We start from the raw sequence: 20,150 nt of genomic DNA on the forward strand, positions 1-20,150 counted from the left end.
CTACCAATACAATATCTATGTACCTCTGTCTTTCTCACATCCATATGCCTATAAAGGTATCTGAAACTCCTCTAATGTATTTGCCTCTACCACCATACCACCTTGGGACATAGAACACTGTAGGACAGGAACAGACACCTCAGCCCACGATGTTATGCAGAAATAAACTAATCCCTTCTGTTAGTACAAAGTCCATTTCCTTCCATTCCCTGCATATAGATATGCATATCTAAGATGCTCTAAAATGCCTCTATTGTATTTGCCTCTACTATCATCCTGGCAGTGTATTCCAGGCACCCACCACTCTCTATATAATAAAAAGAAGACTTGGCCCACTCGTCTCCTTTGAACTTTCCCCCTCTCGCTTTAAATTTATGGCTTCTGATATTGGACATTTTAGAAAAAGATTCTGGCTATCTATTTATGCCCCTCATAATTTTACAAACTTCTACCAGTCTTTGCAACTCTAGAGATGACTGTTTCTTGACCCTCACCATTTTTTACTGAAGTACTGCAGAAAGTGTCCTATCCACATGCACCACAGCTTGGTATGGCAACTCAATCCACGGACTCTGTCTATGCTTCCCACTGCCACTGGAAAGCAATCAATGAAATTAAAGACCCCGCCAACCTACTTCCATTGGGCTGATGCTACAAAAGCTTAAGAATGACCTGGCTCAGGGACAACTGTTGTCAAACTCTAAACAGACTTTATACAATAAAGATGACCATTAGATCTCTCAACTCACCTCATCACTGCCCTTGCACCTTAATTGTTTACCTGTACTTTCTCTGTAACTGTATACACCATATTCTGCATTCTGATACTACTTTCCATTGATGTTAATTATGTATGGAATGATCTGTGAGGATGGTATACAAAAGATCTTGGAAGGTACATGGATGGTAGGGGTATGGAGGGTTATGGTCCCTGTGCAGGTTCGTGAGAGTTGGGTGTTTAATGGTTCAGCACGGATTAGATGGGCCAAAGGGCCAGTTTCTGTGCTGTATTTTCTATGACTCTATGAGGCAATAAACTAGTTACCAAGTTACCAATTACCAATGAGGACCATGTTAAATCAACCACAGCAGAATACTTACTTACCTTAATTTGTCATCAGAGTTCAGTTAAGGTAATTTGACAAAGGATAGGAGATGATATTTTGTCCAAAAGGGACTATGTCAGATCAGTTTGCCTTCCTCACAAAAGAATACATATCAACCTCGAGAACTGGTTCAACGAAGGTCATTGGAGGCAGATTGACAAAGAAGGGGGAGGTGAAATTTGGCAGATATCTTCACACATAGGCCAGGATTTGGAGGAGTAAATATGGATTTCTTTGACAGAGAGTTAACAGTGACAGATTTACAACTAGTTAAGCAACCTGATGAGAAATCAGACTGCACAGCACATCTGACACATGTTGCCAATTCTGGCCAGATAGGGAGATGGTTCAGTTAATCATACTTCCCTGCTCTTGGATGATATTCTTAATGCTTATGGCTGTTCAAATGTTCATCCATATCCTTAGCTTAATGAGGGTCTTTGCATCCACCACCCTTGAGATAATACTTCACAGATCCACAATATTCTTTGGGTGAAACTGACAAGAAAGTAGTCCTATTATCAATTAGCTTGTATCTGTACTTTTCAGATATCATCCCCACACCTAAGAAAATCAATAACCAATCTCCTAAGTTTATCCTGTCTAGTCCCTGTTTCTGCCAACAATAGTTGTGTCTGGCAGCTATTTTTGGCAGAATTGTAGATGGTGATGAAGAGACATACAGGAGCGAAATAGATCAGCTGGTTGAGTGGTGTCGTAGCAACAACTTTGCACTCAATGTCAGTAAGACCAAGGAAATTATTTTGGGCTTCAGGAAGGGGAAGTCAAGTCCTCATCATGAGATCAGAAATGGAAAGGGTGAGCACTTAAGTTCCTGGGTGTAGACATCTCTGAGGATCTATCTTGGGCCCAAAGTATCAATGTAATTACAAAGAAGGCATGACAGTGGCTATACTTCATTAGGAATTTGAGGAAAATTGGTAAGTCACCAATGGCACTTGCGAATTTCTACAGATGTAGCATGGAGACATTCTAACTGGTTGCATCACTGTCTGGTATGGAGGGGCCACTGCAGTGGATCAGAAAAAGCTGCAGAAAGTTGCAAATTCTGTCAGCTCCATCATAGGAACTCACCTCCACAGCATCAGGGACACCTTCAAAAGGTGATGCCTCAAAAAGGTGACATCCATGATGAAGGACCCCCATCACCCAGGACATGCCTTCTTCTCTTTTGCTACCATCAACTCAATAATTCCCCTGCACCATCAGATTGCTGAATGAACAATGAACCCATGACCCATGAACACTACCTCAGTGCATATCTATCTATTTTTATAATATATATATTGCTAGTGATATTGCATCTGATTGCAATTTTAAACACCACAGCCAAAACCCTCCTCCTCCATTGCTGCAAAGAAAACAACCTCAGTCTATGCAGTTTCTCCCCGTAATCAAAATTTTGCGTTCTTTTAACATCTTTGTGACATCAGGAGGACAATTTTTTTTTACACAGCAAGTTTGGGCAGGAATGTGCTTCCTCAAAGGGTGGTGGAAGCAAATTCAAAATGAAATTTCAAATGGGAAATGAGATAAATAATTGGGCAAAAAAGAAAAGAAATGAAAGATAGTATGGAAGGCAGAAGGAATACACGGGAGATTATCTGATAGTTCTTTGTAAGAATCAACATAGCTGAAATGGACTGAATGTCTGAGAGCCTGACAAAAGGTTGAAATTTTGATTACTGGTACTAAATGTGTACAGGAGTATTGGCTGTAGTTGTACAGACCTGACACATTCAATTAGAGGACTGTTGAGTGTGCTGAGATGCATGTAATTAATGGTCATTGTTCTCACAGCTTTGTAGCACTGACAACAAAAGGCAACTTTCATCCCTTTGTTTTATATTGGAAAACTTTGAAGACCCTGAAAAAGAGCAATGGGATATCCTATACCATAAGAATACAGGACATAGGAGCAGAATTAGACCATTTGGCTCATCGAGTGTGCTCCACTATTCAATCATTGCTGATCCCTTTTCCCCTTCCTCAGCCTCACTCCCTGGCCTTCTTGCCGTAACCTTTGATGTCGTATCCAATTAAAAACCTATCAAGCTCTGCCTTAAGTACACCCAATGACCTTATCTCCTCAGCTGCCTGTGGTAAAAAAATTCCATAAATTCACCACCCTCTAGCTAAAGAAATTTCTTTGCATCTCTCTTTTAAATGGACACCCCTCTATCCTGAGGCTGTGCCCTCTTGCCAAGACTCCATCACCATAGCAAACATCCTTTCCACTTCTACTCTGTCTAGACCTTTTAACATTTGAAAGGTTTCAATGAGATTTTCCTCATCCTTCTAAATTCCAGGGAGTACAGACCTAGAGCTATCAAACATTCCTCATATGATAACCCTTTCATTACAGGAATCATTCCTTGTGAACCTCCTCTGGACCCTCTCCAATGCCAGCACATCTTTTCTTAGATGAGGAGACCAAAACTGTTCACAATACTCAAGGTGAGGCCTCACCAGTGCCTTATAAAGCCTCGGCATCACATCCCTGCTCTTGTATTCTAGACCTCATGAAATTAATGCTAACATTGCATTTTCCTTCCTCTACCCGCAAGTTAACCTTTAGGGCATTCTGCACAAAGACTCCCAAGTCTCTTTGAATCTCAGATTTTAAAAGCTTCCTAATCCTTTGTCTTCCCACTAATTTTTGCTTCGTTGTATGCCCTTTCTTTTGCTTTTACATTAGCTTTGACTTCCTTCATCAGCCAAGGTTGTACTATTTTGCCATTTGAGTATTTCTTTGTTTTTTGAATACGTCTATCCTGCACCTTCCTCATTTTTCCCAGAAACTTGCACCGTTACTGCTCTGTTGTCATCCCTGCCAGCAGCTCCTTTCAATTTACTTTGGCCATCTCCTCTCTCATACCACTGTAATTTCCTTTACTCCATTGAAATACTGCTATGTCAGACTTTACTTTCTCCCTATCAAATTTCAAGTTAAACTCAATCATATTGTGATCACTACTTCCAAAGGGTTATTTTACCTTAAGCTCCCTAATCGCCTCCGGTTCATTACATAACACCCAATCCAGTATAACTGATCCCCTAGTAGGCTCAACAACAAACTGCTCTAAAAAGCCATCTCTTAGACATTCAACAAACTCACTCTCTTGAAATCCATTTCCAACCGATTTTCCCAATAAAACTGCATACTAAAATCTCCCATGACTATCACAACATTGTCCTTTCGACATACCTTTTTGATTTCCCGTTGTAATCTGTAGTCCACATCCCAACTACCAATTGGAGGCCTGTATATAACTGCCATCAGGGTCCTTTAACCCTTGCAGTTTCTTAACTCAACCCATAAGGATTCAATATCTTCTGATCCTATATCACATCTTTCTACCATTCTTTATCAGTAGCTACACCACTACCTCTGCCTATCTTTCTATCCCTCCGATAACTTTGGACATTCAGCTCCCAAATACAACCATCCTTCAGCCATGATTCAGTGATGGCCACAAAATCATACCCAACAATCTGTGAAAGTGCAACAAGATCCAGCCACCTTATTTTTTATACTCTGTGCATTGAGATATAACACTTTGAGTACTGTATTTGCTACCCTTTTTGATTCTGCATCCCCAATGCATTGATTGATCCCTGCTGGCGTCAATTTTGTCCTATCATCTGCCTATCTTTCCTGACAGTCTAATAACACATTATCTTTGCTTTTTTACTATCTGTCCTATCCTGAGTCCTTTCATTCCAGTTCCCACCCCCCTGCCAAATTAGTATAAACCCTCCCCAACAGCCCTAACACACCTGTTTGCAAGAATATTGGTTCTCCCTTGGGTTCAGGTGCAACCCGCCCCTTTTGTACAGGTCATACCTCCCCCAGAAGAGATGCCAATGATCCAAGAACCTGAAGCCCTGCCTCCTTCACCAGCTTCTCAAGCCATATATTTATCTGCCAAATCAACCTCACTGGCGGGTGGCACAGGTGGCAATCCAGAAATTACTACCCTGGAGCTCCTGATTCTCAGCTTTCTGCCTTGCTCCCCAAATTCTCTCTTCAGGACCTCTTTGCTTTTCCTACCTATGTCATTGGTACTAATATGTACTCAGACATCTGGCTGTTCTCCCTTCCCTCCAAAATGCTGTGGACTCAATTTGAGACATCCCTGACCCAGGCACCTGGGTGGCAACATACCATCTGGGTGTCCCATTCATGTCCATAGAACCTCCTGTCTGTTCCTCTGATGATTGAGTCCTCTATTACTACCACTTCCCTCTTCTCCCTCTTTCCCTTCTGCACCACAGACCCATGCTCAGTGCCAGTAACCCGGTCTCCATGGCATTCCCCTGGGAGGTCATTCCCTGCAACAGTATTGAAAATGGCATACTTATTATTGTGGGGAATGGCCACAGGGGTGCTCCGTGCTAACTGCCTGTTCACCTCCCCTTTTCTTCTCCTGACAGTCTCCCAGCTTCCTGCCTCCTGCAACTTAGGGGTGACTACTCCCCCGTATTCCGATCGATGATCACCTCACTTTCCTCTACAAACTGAAGGTCATCCAGCTGCTGCTCCAGATCCCGCACCCAGTCTTCAAGAAACTACAGCTGGATGCATTTCATGCAGATTTATTTCCTTGGGAGATTCGAGGTCTCCCAGGACTCCAACATCTGGCATGAAGAACACACAACGGCTATTTAAGCTACACTTACAAATGTTTGTAATACCCCTGCCACAGTAAGAAAATAGGGAAACTTAACAGAAACTTACCTGAAATATCCTAATACCCTTCTATGAATACCACTATTATTCACCGGTTTATTTTGAGAGCTGATAAAGGAATTGCATCATCAAACCTTTATCACAAAAGCAATTTTCCACATCAACAGGAGTAATTTAAACCCAAGTTCAGCTGACCAGTGGGTAAATGCTCTTCTCAACTCTGAGACAATGTTCATTATGAATGGAAATATACTTGTTTAAACATGCTGACCACCTACCGTTCAGCAGTAACTCTAATTCTTTCATCATTTGAAGAATTAAACATATCATCTTTTTCTCGAAAATACTCTTCTATACACTGTTCCTCAAAGTCGTGCAGTTTTTTTAGTTCATCTTCAGTTATGCATAGTTCTAATCAGGGATAAAGGAGAAAAATAAAGTTAAAATTTTATTGCAGGTGTCCATTTGTTTACCAAGACCATATATTGTTCTTAATTTAAAATGCTATCTCTCCTTGAATAGGAGTTGGTACTCGACTGGCCGAGCTAATATTCACTGGAATTTAGAAAAATGAGGTGGGTATTTGACTGAAGTATGTAAGACTATGAAAGCTGCTGTCAGGATGGACCTGAAGACGATGATTAATCTAGTAGGAGAATCTACAATAGGGATTAAATTTTAAAAAATAGGACAGCCCAATTTTAAGATTGGTTTGAGGTGAATTCTTTTCTGAGGGTCTTTGGAAACCTGTTTTTTAAAGGGTGGCTGAATTAGTCTGAATGTTTTTAAGACAAAGGTAAATAGATTATTAATAAGTGAGAGGTTGAACTGGAGTTAGGCAGAAATGCAGAAATGAATTTATAATTAGATACTGAACAGCAAAGCAAGCTCATTATGCTGAATGGCTGACCTACTACTGCTTGTACATAAGTAGAGAAGGCAATTCTGAGAAAATTCACCGGGGTAATTTGTAGTCTCATAAGGACTGATGGGACTTACAGCCATTATATTTGAAAAGAATTAGACGTGATCACACTGAAATATTAAATATTTTAAAGGGTTTTTTTAAGGCAGTTGCTGAAGTAGAAATGAATGTAGAAATTGGGAACATGGCTTCAGAACAAGGGATTGCACATTTAATACAGGGTTGAAGATGAATTTCTTGTCAGAACATCACGAATCATCAGATTTTTTTTTACTTCAGAAAGCTCCAGAGTCTCAGTCATTGATTCTGTTCAGGGCTGAGGTTATTGGTCTCTCAGAGAGTGAAGGGTTTTAGGCACAGGCAGGAAAATGGAGCTGAAACCAAGTTCAGATCTACTGAGTGGTGGATTGGCTCATGCCATCTTAATGCCAACTACCGCTCCTTTCTTATATTCTCAGCACTTCAGATGTAATTTGTGGTACCTCCAATATTTCAGACGATAGTAAGAGTTAGTGATTGTTAATACACGTCCCATGACTCTACCTGTGCTAAACTGGGTTAATATACCTGAAAACCAAGAGACTCCAATGCAGATCAGGCAGTATCTATGGAAAGGGAAACAGTTAATACTTCATATTGAAGATCTGATGAAAGGTCTTTGACCTCAAACATTAACCCTCTTTCCGTACATGCTGACCGACCTGCTGAGTGTTTCCAGTATTTACATTAACGATTAATTTAACAGTTAATTATACTTTGTGCCTGCTCAAAAGCTGCAACTTATTACAAGGAAGGGAGGGGGCAGTGGCTTTACTTTCTTAGGAGGCTAAGAAGGCTAAGCTTGCCACTGAACACTCCAACAAACTTGTACAGATGTACTGTTGAAAATATCTTGATTGGTTGCATCATGGAATGGTACGGCAATTCAAATGTAAGAAGCTGCAGAGCATGGTGGATCTGCCCAACACATCATGAGCACATCCCTCCCCACCATCGATAGTACTTACAGAAAGCAATGCTTCAAGAAGGCAACATCCATCATTAAAGCTCACACCCACCCCACAAGGACATACTATCTTTTTCCAACTATGATTGGGAAGGAGGTACAGGACTTTGAAATCCCACACCACCAAGTTCAAGATTGCAACGTCCTTTCAACTACTTGGCACTTGAATGAATCAGCACAATCCTAGCCACAACAGTTTAGCAAAACTATGACCTCTTTGATCACTTTGCCCTAAGTGGACTCTTTTTTTGCTCTAATTGTGTTCTTCTTTGTTTTATCTTTTCTTGTGAATGATGACAAGTGCCTGTGATGCTGCTGCAAGTGAGTTTTATTTGATTTTGATGTTGAAGTCCCACTGATATTATGTATTATCACCAATGGAGGTCACAGAGAACTGGAATCTATAAAGAATTCATAAGTGAGGCCCTGTCTTCTCCAAGACTAATAAATGCCAACTATAAAATAAATCCCCAGTTGACATCCTTCTAGATGCTTGTTATCAAGCAGGATTGGTTAAGAAAGCTGTCTCCATTGAACAAGTGACTTACTGAGTCCGTAATCCTTGTCCTCTTGCTCACGTTCCTGCTTGCGCCAGCGGCAACAAATGTGTTGGCAGACCATAGTCATGTGGCTGAAGGTGATCAGTGGTGGAGGCAGGACGGGCCTCTCATGGAAAGCCATGATCACTTGGTACCTCTGAAACTTCCAAACCTGGTTTGATATCGACTTCACTTCAAAAAATGTGTTGCTGTGAAGGAAAGAAAAGAGGCAGGTTGTGAAGGGGAAAAAAAAGAAGGAATGCCTCCATGTTCACCTCACCAGGAAAATATGGTTTATTTCACTGCAGATGTTTAAATAAAATAAACAGAAAGAGTAAGATGAATTGAAAACCTGTGGAGAAGATAAATAGGACGATTTGGACATATAGCTCTCAGGTCTGCTCTGCCATTTGTTGCTATGGTTACTGGCCTTGTCTGCATATCCTTGGAAAAGCCAGTAATCTGAAAATCAAACTACCATAGCCTTTAATATACTTATTGAGCCAGATCGAACTGATGCTAGCTTGCATCTCATGGCCAATGTTTGCATTAGTCCTGTACAAAACCGTTTTTGTGGCCATTTGGCTGCCAGTGCATAAACTGTATCACCACCACTGGCATGACCCGCACTGGATAATGTGTGTTGATTAGGCTGCAGGTTGCAAAAACTGAGACCCAGCCCAGAGTCTGCCCTGAAGGGCCTCTGTTCCCTGAAGACGTTTTCACTATTAATACTTCTCTGATAAGCAGGGACATATGGAAACCACTGAAAATAACGTCATTAATTATGAAAAATAAATTAAAAGAAATTATAAATTTATAAATGTTTCACTGAAGAAGGGTTTCGGCCCAAAACATTGACTGTTTATTCATTTCCATAGATGCTGCCTGACCTGCTGAGTTAGTCCAGCATTTTGTCTGTTGGATTTCCAGCATCTGCAGACTTTCTTGTGTTTATAACTAAAAATATGCAACATTTTTTCATATATATTTGTTTTTATTTAACTAAAAAAGAAAAATAGACTGAAATACTTTCTTTTTAAATGGATATCAGTGAATGTATTTGAACAAAAGTACATTCTGCAGTAGATGTGCCAGCTCTGGCTAGTATAGAACTCAGGACAGATATAAACTGGAATAAACAAGAAGCTTGAGGAACGCACTGGGTCTGGTAGCAGATGTGGAGGGAAATAGACAGTTGATATTTCAGGTCAAATTGTCCAGATTTGGCATCTATAATCTTTTGCTTCTCCATAGATATAAAATATATCTGTTCCTTCTAGTCTCTTATTTATCTAATGCTCCAAAGGTGAGTTTGGAGGCAAAGTGAGCATTTTACATTTGTGATTTACAGTCCATGTGTTTGGAATGCCAGAGCCCATTTCTGTATAAACTGCAGCAAGCTGACAGTTCTATGCAGTATCATAAATTGGCATTTCAACACCTACAGCTCTCTGGAGAAGAGAATTCTGAAGATCTGTCACCCTCAGAGAAGAATTTCCAGCTGATCTTAGTCTTAACTGGTGGTCCCCTTATTCAGAGACTATAGCCCTGAGTTGTAGACTTGCCCATCAGAGAAAACAGCCTCACCACACTTGCTCTCTGAGAAACTTCTGTTGTTTAAAATTTATTATTTATTGACATACAGCATAGAATATGCCCTTCTGGCCCCTCGAGCTGTGCTGCCCAGCAATTCCCCCAATTTAAAACTAGCCTAATCATGGGACAACTTACAATGTCTAATTAACCTACCAACTGGTACATCTTTGATCTGTAGGAGGAAACCAGAGCACCCAGAGGAGACCCCCATAGTCATGGGGAGAACACACACATTCCTTACAGGCAGCAGTGGGAACCCGGGTCGCTGGTACTGCAAATATAATCACTTCTATTTTCTCTAAACTACAGACAGCTAAAAGCTTGATTTACTTGTAAGAAATCCCCTTACAAGAAAACAGATTAGTGAATCTCATAGAAGAGATGAGGCATTAGCAGATTAGCTTTGAAGAACTTTAATGGCAGGGCCACCTTGAGTGGCGAAATGTTCTATTTCTGTTCCTATTTCTTGTGTTCAGAGCACAGTCACCGGGTAGATGAGGGAGCCGACAATACGTTTATAACAAATCTGATCATTTATCTCTCTTTATCTCAAGATTAAATCTAAAGGTGTATATAATATGCAGAAGGGAGAGAGAGTATATGCTAAGAACAAAGCAAAATATATCAATTTAAGGATAAGAGGAGTCCATTCAACTAATCAAGCGTGTTCTACCACTCAGTTACATCATAACTGATCAGTACCTTAGCTCCATCTACTCACCTTGGACCTACTTAATGATACTAAATCAGAAAAGCAAATTTTCAGATCAGCTGCATTTTGATGCATACATCAGATAATTACAGATTTGAAGTTTTCATTTGATTAGCGTCCTTCACCTAGTTGAATGATTTTTGGGGAAGGATTTCAGACTATTTCACTAGTCTTTATCTGAAACAATGACTGCCTACATTCAACTGTAAGGCACCCAGAGGAAACTGTTTCTCAATCCACACTACTATCATCTCCATCAGATCGCCCCTTAGTGAAGGGAATACAAAGACAGGTTAAATTATGGAGAAGACCACCACAGATTGGACTTGGACTTTGACTTCAAGTTCACTCTATTCTACACCTATAACTACCATGCATTCAAATCTGATCTTACTAAGTGCAGCTCAAACAAGAAGTGTGTTTTAAATTAAATAAAGCTGGAAAAATATTGTTCTACTCTAATGAACAGGAATGGAATGTGAGTGGTTTTGATAAATTACATGAGGAGACCTTGCTGGTAGTAGGTTTGGTGACCAAATAGCATGGATTTGAGCTGATTGGCAAAATAACAGGTGACATGAGCTGGCTTAGGTATGACAGGCAAGTTGCTTCCTTCCTTGACCAGAGACTACATGAATATTTCATTACGCTGGCTATATATTTCAGCATCATTTTGTTCTATGGTTCTTTATTTCAGATTTTCCACACTACAGTTGAGCTGATTTTGTTGATATGGAAAGTCCGATCGCCTGGCTATAATTCTATTTCCACTGTATAGGGAGTGAATAAAAACTGCAGTACCAGTGGAGAGAACCAAGAAGGTATGGTCAAGACCAGTGATCCAGTATACAAGTTCAGCAGTGACCTACGGAAGGCTATGTTAAGAGCAAAAAAATAATTCCGATTGAAGTCAGAAATGGAATTGGATGCATGTCAGATCTGTCAGGGTTTGCAGGCCATTACTTCTTACAAGGCGAAATCTAACATCATGAATGGCTGTGATGCTTCACTCCCAAATGAGGTAAACACTCTTTATGCACGCTTCGAAAGGGAGAATAAAACTACACCTGTGCGAATCACTGTAGCATCTGGTGACCCTATAATCTCTGTCTTGGAGGCTGACGTCAGAGCATTTTTCATGAAGTTGAATCCTCACAAGGCGTCAGGCCCTGACGTTGTACCTGGCAGGGCAATGAAAAACTGGCAGAGGTGTTCAAGAGCATCTTCAGTCTCTCACTGCTGCAGTCAGAGGTTCTCACCTGCTTCAAAAGGATGACAATCATACCAGTGCCCTAGAAGAGCAGGGTGAGCTGTCTCAATGACTATCACCCAGTTGCACTCACATCTGCTGTGATGAAGTGCTTTGAGAGGTTGGTCATGGTCAGAATCAACTCTTGCCTAAGCAAGGACCTGCTGCAATCTCCACAATAGATTTGTAGCAAATGCAGTTTCACTGGCTCTTCACTCGGCCTTGGATCTCCTGAACAATAGCAGTACCTGTGACAGGTTGCTGTTTATTGATTACAGTTCAGTGTTCAATGCCATCATATCCTCAGTACTAATCAACAAGCTCCAAATTCTGGGCCTCTGTATCTTCCTCTGCAACTAGATCCTTGACCTCCTCATTGGGAGACCACAGTCAGAGTGGAGCATGATGACAATCATATCTTGACTGAGTCGTGCCAATCTAAAATTTGCTGGTCATGAACGACTTTTCCAATGACATGCTTCTTCATTAGTCATGGAACAATTAGCATCATTCTCACAATATGTTTGTTAGGATCATTTCCAGGGTAATTAAGTCATGCTATCCTGAGGTATGTCTGTCTTTGAGCAGTCTCAAACACAGAGTTTTAAAAACAATGATTTAAAAGGGACATCCCTGATCAAGTCTGGCTCATTACTTTGGAAACTTACGATATATTAGGGAGGTTCCTTTTAGTTTCTTCACTCAGTTCTTCACCCATTCTCTGAGCAGACAGAATCCAACCACTACTGTAAGCTCATGAAACTTATTCCCAGCTCAATCCATGGTCTCTAAATCCTCCACCCCATCCAACTAACCAAAATAACCTTGACTGACACACTCTGTCATTTCATCTTGGTTACTAACATAATTGGTGATTACAATAGTGTAATGGTATTGGATTTGCTGACCATGAAATGCTAAACTCAAATGAAGATGTTAAGCCCTATCTGATAATAGGCAGCTATCGGTACCCTCACTAAAGGGAAATTATACTGTAGACAATACTAATACCTATGTCAAGATGCTGTTTATTGACAACAGCTCAGTGTTTAACACAATCATTCCTACATTTCTGATCAAAAAGCTCCAAAACCTGAGCCTCTGCACCACCCTCTGCAACTGGATGCTTGACTTCTTAACTGGAAGACCACAATCTGTGTTGATCAGAAATAACATCTCCACCTCACTGACAATCAACACTGGTGCACCTCAGGGATGTGTGATTAACCCATTGCTCTACTCTCTCTACACCAATGACTGTGTGGCTAGGCACTGCTCAAATGCCATCTATAAATTCGCTGATGACACAACTATTAGCAGAATTTCAGGTGGTGATGAGGAGGCGTATGGGAGTGAGAGAGGTTAGCTGGTTGAGTGGCGTTGCAACAACATTGCACTCAATGTCATTAAGACCAAGGAATTGATCTTGGATCTCAGGAAGGGAAAGTTGAGAGAACACACTCCAGTCCTCATTGAGGGATTAGCAATGGAAAGGGTGAGCAGTTTCAAGTTCCTGGGTATCAGCATCACTAACGATTTATCCTGGGCCCAACGCATTGATGCAATTACAAAGAAGGCACAACAGTGGCTACATTTCGTTAAGAATCTGAGGAGACTTGTTATGTCACCAAAGAATCTCTCAAATTTCTACAGATGTGCCATGTAGAGCATTCTAATTGGTTGCATAACTCAGCGGTCCCCAACCACCGGGCCGCAAAGCATTCGCTACTGGGCCGCGAGGGAACAATATGATTTGGCGATAGGAGTCAGCTGCACTTTTTCTCATTCCCTGTCACCCCCACTATTGAGCTTGAACGCATGCGCGGTCACTACGCATACGTCATCCATGTCAGCGTGGGAAGGAGATCAACTCCTCCAGCTTGCAAATGACGGCGGGCAGAAAAGTATGTTTTTCATAACATCTCTGCCGGCATTCTGGATCCAAGTCAGGGCTGAATATCCTGAGATAGCCACGAAAGCACTGAAAACGTTGCTATCTCTGCAATGAGTGGAACGAAAACTAAATTGCAGAATAGACTGGACATCAGGAACCCCCTTCGAGTATCGCTGTCTCCCATCACCCCTCGATAGGACCGTCTTGTTGCAGGGAAACAAGCCCAGGGCTCCCACTGATTCAGCGATATTGGTGTGTTGCAATGATTTTATATGTTCATACGGGGAAAATATGTGCCGTGTGTTTAATATCCAAATGTTACTTAAAATATTATGATGCTATTGACTTATATAACCATATAACAATTACAGCACGGAAACAGGCGATCTCTGCCCTTCTAGTTCGTGCCGAACGCTACTATCACCTCGTCCCACTGACCTGCATTCAGCCTATAACCCTCCATTCCTTTCCTGTCAATATACCTATCCGTTTTTTCTTTAGATGATAATATCGAACCTGCCTCTACCACTTCTACTGGAGTTCGTGCCACACTTATTTCAAGCTCCCATGATAATTGACTTATCTCTATATTCATGCGAGGAAAATATGCGCTGTGTGTTTAATATTAAATTCGTTAGATAATCCCTCTTAGAAACGAAATTGAGTACATTAGCCACTTATCACCGGTCGTGATTAACACCCCCCCCGAACAGAATCGCTCAAATCAATTTGTAAGGGGGGGAGGGGAATCGGCACGTACACGCATGCGCACGCAGGTGCCCGCGCAAGGCTTCATGGTCATTGTAGTCTTACTCTGGGTAAACAACGCATTTGACTGCTACTCTCGTCCGTTGGCAACCCTACCCCCCCCCCCCCCCCCCCCCGGTCGGCCGGTCCGCAAGAATATTGTCAATATTAAACCGGTCCGCAATTCAAAAAAGGTTGGGGACCCCTGGCATAACTGTCTGGTATGGAGAGTCCACTGCACATGATCGGACACAGCTGCAGAAGGTTGCAAACTCAGCCGGCTCCATCATGAGCACTTGCCACTCTAGCATCCAGGACACCTTCAAAAGATGATGCCTCAAAAAGGTGGTATCTGCAATTAAATACCCCATCATCCAGGACATGCCCTCTCCTCATTGTTACCATCAAGAAGGTGCTTGAAGATGCACATTCAGTATTTTAGGAACAGCTTCTATATCACCACCATCTGATTTTTGAATGGACAATGAACCCATGTACACTACCTCACTATAATTTTTTTTTTGCTCTTTTTGGACTTAATTTATTTAATCTTTTATATATTTTCTTACTGTAATTTATAAATTTTTTTATGTACTGCCACAAAACAACATATTTCACAACATGTAGTATGCCAGTGATATTAAATCTGATTCTGATACCAGGGATTAACATTTTGTGTGTGTGTGCGCGTTGGACCCTGCTCCTGAAATTCAGTTCTATAGAATTTTATGGTATGGAGTTTCAGAATACATTCTCCCACTCTAATGAGTTCCTGTCTTGGGCACCTCCTACCTCCTGACTGTTAGCACATGCTTAAAACTTAAATTAAGCATTTGTTAACATAAAAGCTTTTGACAATTAAAAAAAAAGCACAGTAATCGGGCCAAATTATTAACACTGAAGCATAATTTACAATGTACACATAAGCATTTATTTTTTATTGTCCAATATTATTTCCTCTCTGAAAGATATCCTTGACTATTTGTATACTTCATATACTACACACGGTCTAGTACTCACTTGAACACAGCTATGAGGAGGTTCACCAGCAGAATATTTGCAACTAAGAGATAACAGGCCATTATAGCAGGGATGATCCATGCTCCAGTAATACAAGGAGGTAGGGGTTTACCATCCTCCGATACTCCAGCCCCACATGGAGCTAAAATGAAAAGAAAAGGATACATTAAAAAAATTATGCTCATTCCTGTGTCTTCACATATCAATATAGCATTCAACCAAAGTTGAGCTCAATGTTGAGAGGGGCATACGAAGCAAGTGCCATTCTGTACACAGAGGGCATAAAGATAATTAAATGGAGATAAATGTCCTCAGAGTTTTAACCATTGAGCAAAGTTGGGTTGTTATCATCATTAATGCTCTGCTGCTTGCCTTTTCACTCCCTGTTTGGATCACGAGCACAAAATATGCAACTGATTTAGTGTGGTAAATATGAATTCTTTTTTAAAATCCCTTAGCTAGTAAATTGGTTGATGTTGCATTTCTATTAACTTTATTACTGTTGACATTTGAATTTTATTCATTCTTGCCTCTGAAGCAGGGGTAATTCCACCTACAGTGACTCTGCTGACTCATTTAAAGGAGCCATCAGAGTAGTCCTTCTCTCACTACTCTTGACCCACAGCTCTGAAACATTTTCCTTTTAAGTATGTATTGAATTCATCTTTGAAAGTTACTATTGAATCTGCTTCCATTGTTTCACAAGACAGATCACAGAAACCTACTGCATAAGGAACTATAAATCTCATCTCAAACCTGTGCATGCTCACGGTCTTCTGCTGCTGCAAACAAATGCTCCTTGTTCCTGCTGCCCAACCCCTTTATGATATTAATGCCTCAATTGTTTTTTTCTCTAAGGCTTGTGGTTGTTCAAATTTTAGGAGAGATTACATTTTCAAAGAATCATGTGAGACAGTATTTCCAATTTAACATTAAGTTATGAAAAAAGGAAGTGGAACATTACTTTAATGCTAAATCATTAACTACATCAATAAGACCTTCAGTAAAATGTTTTTATTTATTAACATACAGCACAGAGTAAGTATTCTGGCCCTTCAAGCCAAGCCACCCAGTAATCCCCCAATTGAATCCTACCCTATTCATGGGACAATTTACAATGACCAACTAACCTACCAACCAGCACGTCTTTGGACTGTGGGAGGAAACCGGAGTACCCAGAGGAAACCCATGTGGTCATGGGGAGAACGTACAAACTCCTTACAGGCAGCAGTGGGAATTGAGCTCGGGTCGCTGGTACCGTAAAGCGTTGTGCTAACCACTACGCTACTGTGACACCCCAATGTACTAATTTATACGTTGAAGGTTTCACTGTTAAGCCAAGACATTTGCTGTAAAATGGAAAGTTACAGGCAACATAATCCAGGTGATTCCTTGAGCCTATGCGACCCAAGCATTGTGATCAATTAGAGTGATAGGAAGGGACAACCACAACCATCTTATTTAAATACACATTTTCCCTGGATGGTGGGAGAACATACTCTGATCATAGTCTGGAACACATTTTCCACCATGTCTGATGTTAGCCCTCCCAGAACGTACTCAATATTCTGAATTGATGATTGACTTCAAGACACTAGCGCATGCAATACTGAGGAGAAAAAAAACATGGAAGATTGAAGAAAAGATTATTTTGGTCATCTATCAGGTAGAATCATTGGAAATTGATGTTTGACTGAGAGTCCAGCCTTATCCAAACAATCAATAGCAGAGCCCATTTGCTTTCCTACTGATGGTGTGTGTTGCCAAGATGTACAAACCAGCGACCAATGGGAGGCTGTGTAACAAAATCTTCAGAAAGAATTCAATGAGAACTGCCCTCACCTTTATGACTGGGGTCTGATCAGAAGCCTCCCTCCCTTTTCCAGTACCAAGTGGTGGTGGTGTAATTTATATAGTCATACAGTAAGTCATTTCCAGCTGCTTAATCATTCTTACATTGGGGTCCGCAGCCAAGGTTAGGTTTGATTTCATTCTGATGTTTCAGTGAAAGACCTCCTCTGCTGGCTGTTGCCGTTATGGAAAGATGTTATGCAATGTCCTAATCAACATTTATCCATAAAACAACATGACAAATTAACTGGTTTTTCTCAGATTTCTGATTGTGGAAGATTGCTGAGCACTAACTGGTGCTGTTTCCCATATTACAGCATACTTTAACAGGACCTCAACGGGTACAAAGCAGATAGGTCATCCCAACCCCATGGAAATGCCATATACGATTAAAACTTGAGCCACATTTAACACATTAAGGCTTTTATATAAGGCTTTAATTTTCACTGTACATTTCATGACCACAGGTCTTCTCAGAGACGATAAGTGACTTTGAAGTGCTCGAAGAAACTCAGTGGCAGAAAACGCACACATGAAGATCTCACAGATATGCTATTGTGCCCAGATAATCTGTCTTTCTTTTGTTGGTGATGCTGACTAAGAAAATTCTGCTCTTGTTTTTGAAATAGTCCCATAAATTCATTTATGTCAAAGTGCAAAAGGGACATTGTTTAAAGTGATATTTTCAAGGTGCCACATTTTGCATTGCACAGGAATGTCCACCTAGATACTTTAAGCTCACTTATAGAGAGTGTGATGAACTGAAGCTAAGGCTATGGGCCTACTCTAGCTGCTCCAGGCTCTGGGCCTATGGACTCAATTTGGTTCAGAATGCTGTTGCTTGCTTTTATTGTTTGCATGATTTGTGTTTTCTCTTTCTCTGTGCATTGAGTGTTGTTTTAAGATTGGGTTCTTTTGGGTTTCTTGCTTTGTGGCTGCGTGTAAGCAGGTGAATCTCAAGGTTGTATAATTAATACATTCCTTGATAGTAAATGTACTTTGAATCTTTTGAGTGAGATTTGAACCTGCAGCCTTTTGACTCAGATGTTAGTTAGGGTGTTAACCATTGGCTGATGTTACTGCCCATTATGCCATTGATGTTTAGCGCAGCAATGAAGGTCCGCCATCTCCGGTGGTGTTCAGGCCTTCCTTCATCATGTCAGTAGCTTCCGCTCGGTGTTCAATATTGTCAGTCATGCAAATCCTAGGTGTGGACTCAAGAATACCATCACGCTCAGATGTAGAAGGATTCTTCACTGCTGTTTCCATAACAATTCTGTTTTACCAGTCAGGGTTGTTAGCCCTGAGCTGAACTCCCAAACCTGGAGGACTGGTGGACCATTCTTAGTCTGGCCTCTACCCTTTGACTTGTTTGGCATGGGTGACCCCACCAAGAACCAATGCAGAAAGCCCTGAATCCAGCCAGCCAACATAGCTCTCCAGGTCATTGAGGCATGCAAGCCTCCAGACCGTGACAAGGTTGTGGTCCTCTTGGAGGCATAGCTCTTCCATTAAGAGTTCTGGAATTAAGTTAAGTACATTTGCTAGTCTTGCCCCCACAGCTTGTGGAACCAAACTCAAAATGGTTCGTGAAGAAGGATACTAGGAATGGAGAAACATAAACATGAATCAACCAACCTAAATAATGATGAGCTTTTCCCTGGATGAAAATGGAGTCCAACATGTTGACAGTTCACAGTGCAAGGTAGGAGCAAAATAATAAAAGGGGGAAAAGATCAGAAATTAAAAATATAACTTCAAAATATACAGGAAAAAGAAAACAGCTCCACATGAATAAATGGTAAGTCAACGAGTCATTATCTGATTTATGTTGTACCGTTTTATGTGCCTTGAGACCAATTGTTAACTAGGGTGAATTTTGATCCAATCCATTTTATAAGAACAGGAGGAAGTTTCTCATTTCCTTGAGCCAACTCCATCATTCAACGTTCAGTTAGATATCACCTGATCCATATCTTGCCTCCATAACTTTCATACACTTTGCTTAGCAAAAAAAAAATAGTTTGCTGCTTTGAAATTTCCTAATGACTTCAACCTAAACAGATTTTGGGCCAGTCTGGGGAGAGGAGTTGTTCCTAATTCCCTATGATTTTTGTGAGGAACAGGCTGGCCCTAATCTCAATGCTCACTTGTTCTGGACTTCTGGACCGTATTGTTTATTCCCATCTGTCAATCTTTTCAAATTCCTCAATGCTCTTTCTGCTTTCTACCTCAGTAATTTCCTCTAGCCCTATTAACCTCAGAGATATCTAGCCTCGTCAACATTCCATACCATCATCATGGCCATCTTTGGCAGCAGTGCCTTCAGCTGCCATGACCCAACATTGTGTGTCTTTCTCTACAAATCTCCCTGGCTCTATTTCTTTCCTTCCTGCAATCCTTTAGATATTCCACGTGAACAAGTTTGTGGTCATCTGCACTATTCCCAACAGGAAATGCTGGAAACCTCCAACAAATCAATTGTCAATAGCTGAGGAAGAAGTAGGTATTATTAATTTATCACAACGAGAAAGATGATCCAACTGAAGCATTAACTTGTTTTCTCTGTACAGATGTTAACTGATCTGCATTTTCTGTATTACCTACATTTTTATTTCAATTTCAGATTGTTAACATATGCAATATTTTATTTTGTACTAATATATTCCTTCAGGTAGTTTGGTATTGCATTTTATTTGATAAAATTCCCATGAAGCCACTTGAGATGTTTTACTTTATTTACAGGTGCTACATAAATTCAAGTTGTTGCTGTTCAATGTGCCATTTG

At 40.8% G+C, this 20,150-nt stretch overlaps 1 protein-coding gene across 1 annotated transcript in view; it reads right to left on the minus strand.

Annotated features, from left to right (window-relative positions):
- The window catches only part of trpm3 (transient receptor potential cation channel, subfamily M, member 3), a 357,718-nt gene that overhangs the window by 1,561 nt on the left and 336,007 nt on the right, over positions 1-20,150 (minus strand). Inside the window, exons 23-25 of the mRNA XM_072259452.1 lie at positions 15,512-15,653; positions 8,300-8,499; positions 6,099-6,231 (exon numbers count right to left, since the gene is read on the minus strand). Coding sequence (XP_072115553.1) covers positions 6,099-6,231; positions 8,300-8,499; positions 15,512-15,653 — 475 coding nt within the window. The remainder of the gene's footprint in view (positions 1-6,098; positions 6,232-8,299; positions 8,500-15,511; positions 15,654-20,150) is intronic.

The sequence above is a fragment of the Mobula birostris genome, chromosome 5, assembly GCF_030028105.1.
Source record: "Mobula birostris isolate sMobBir1 chromosome 5, sMobBir1.hap1, whole genome shotgun sequence".
NCBI lineage: Eukaryota > Metazoa > Chordata > Chondrichthyes > Myliobatiformes > Myliobatidae > Mobula > Mobula birostris.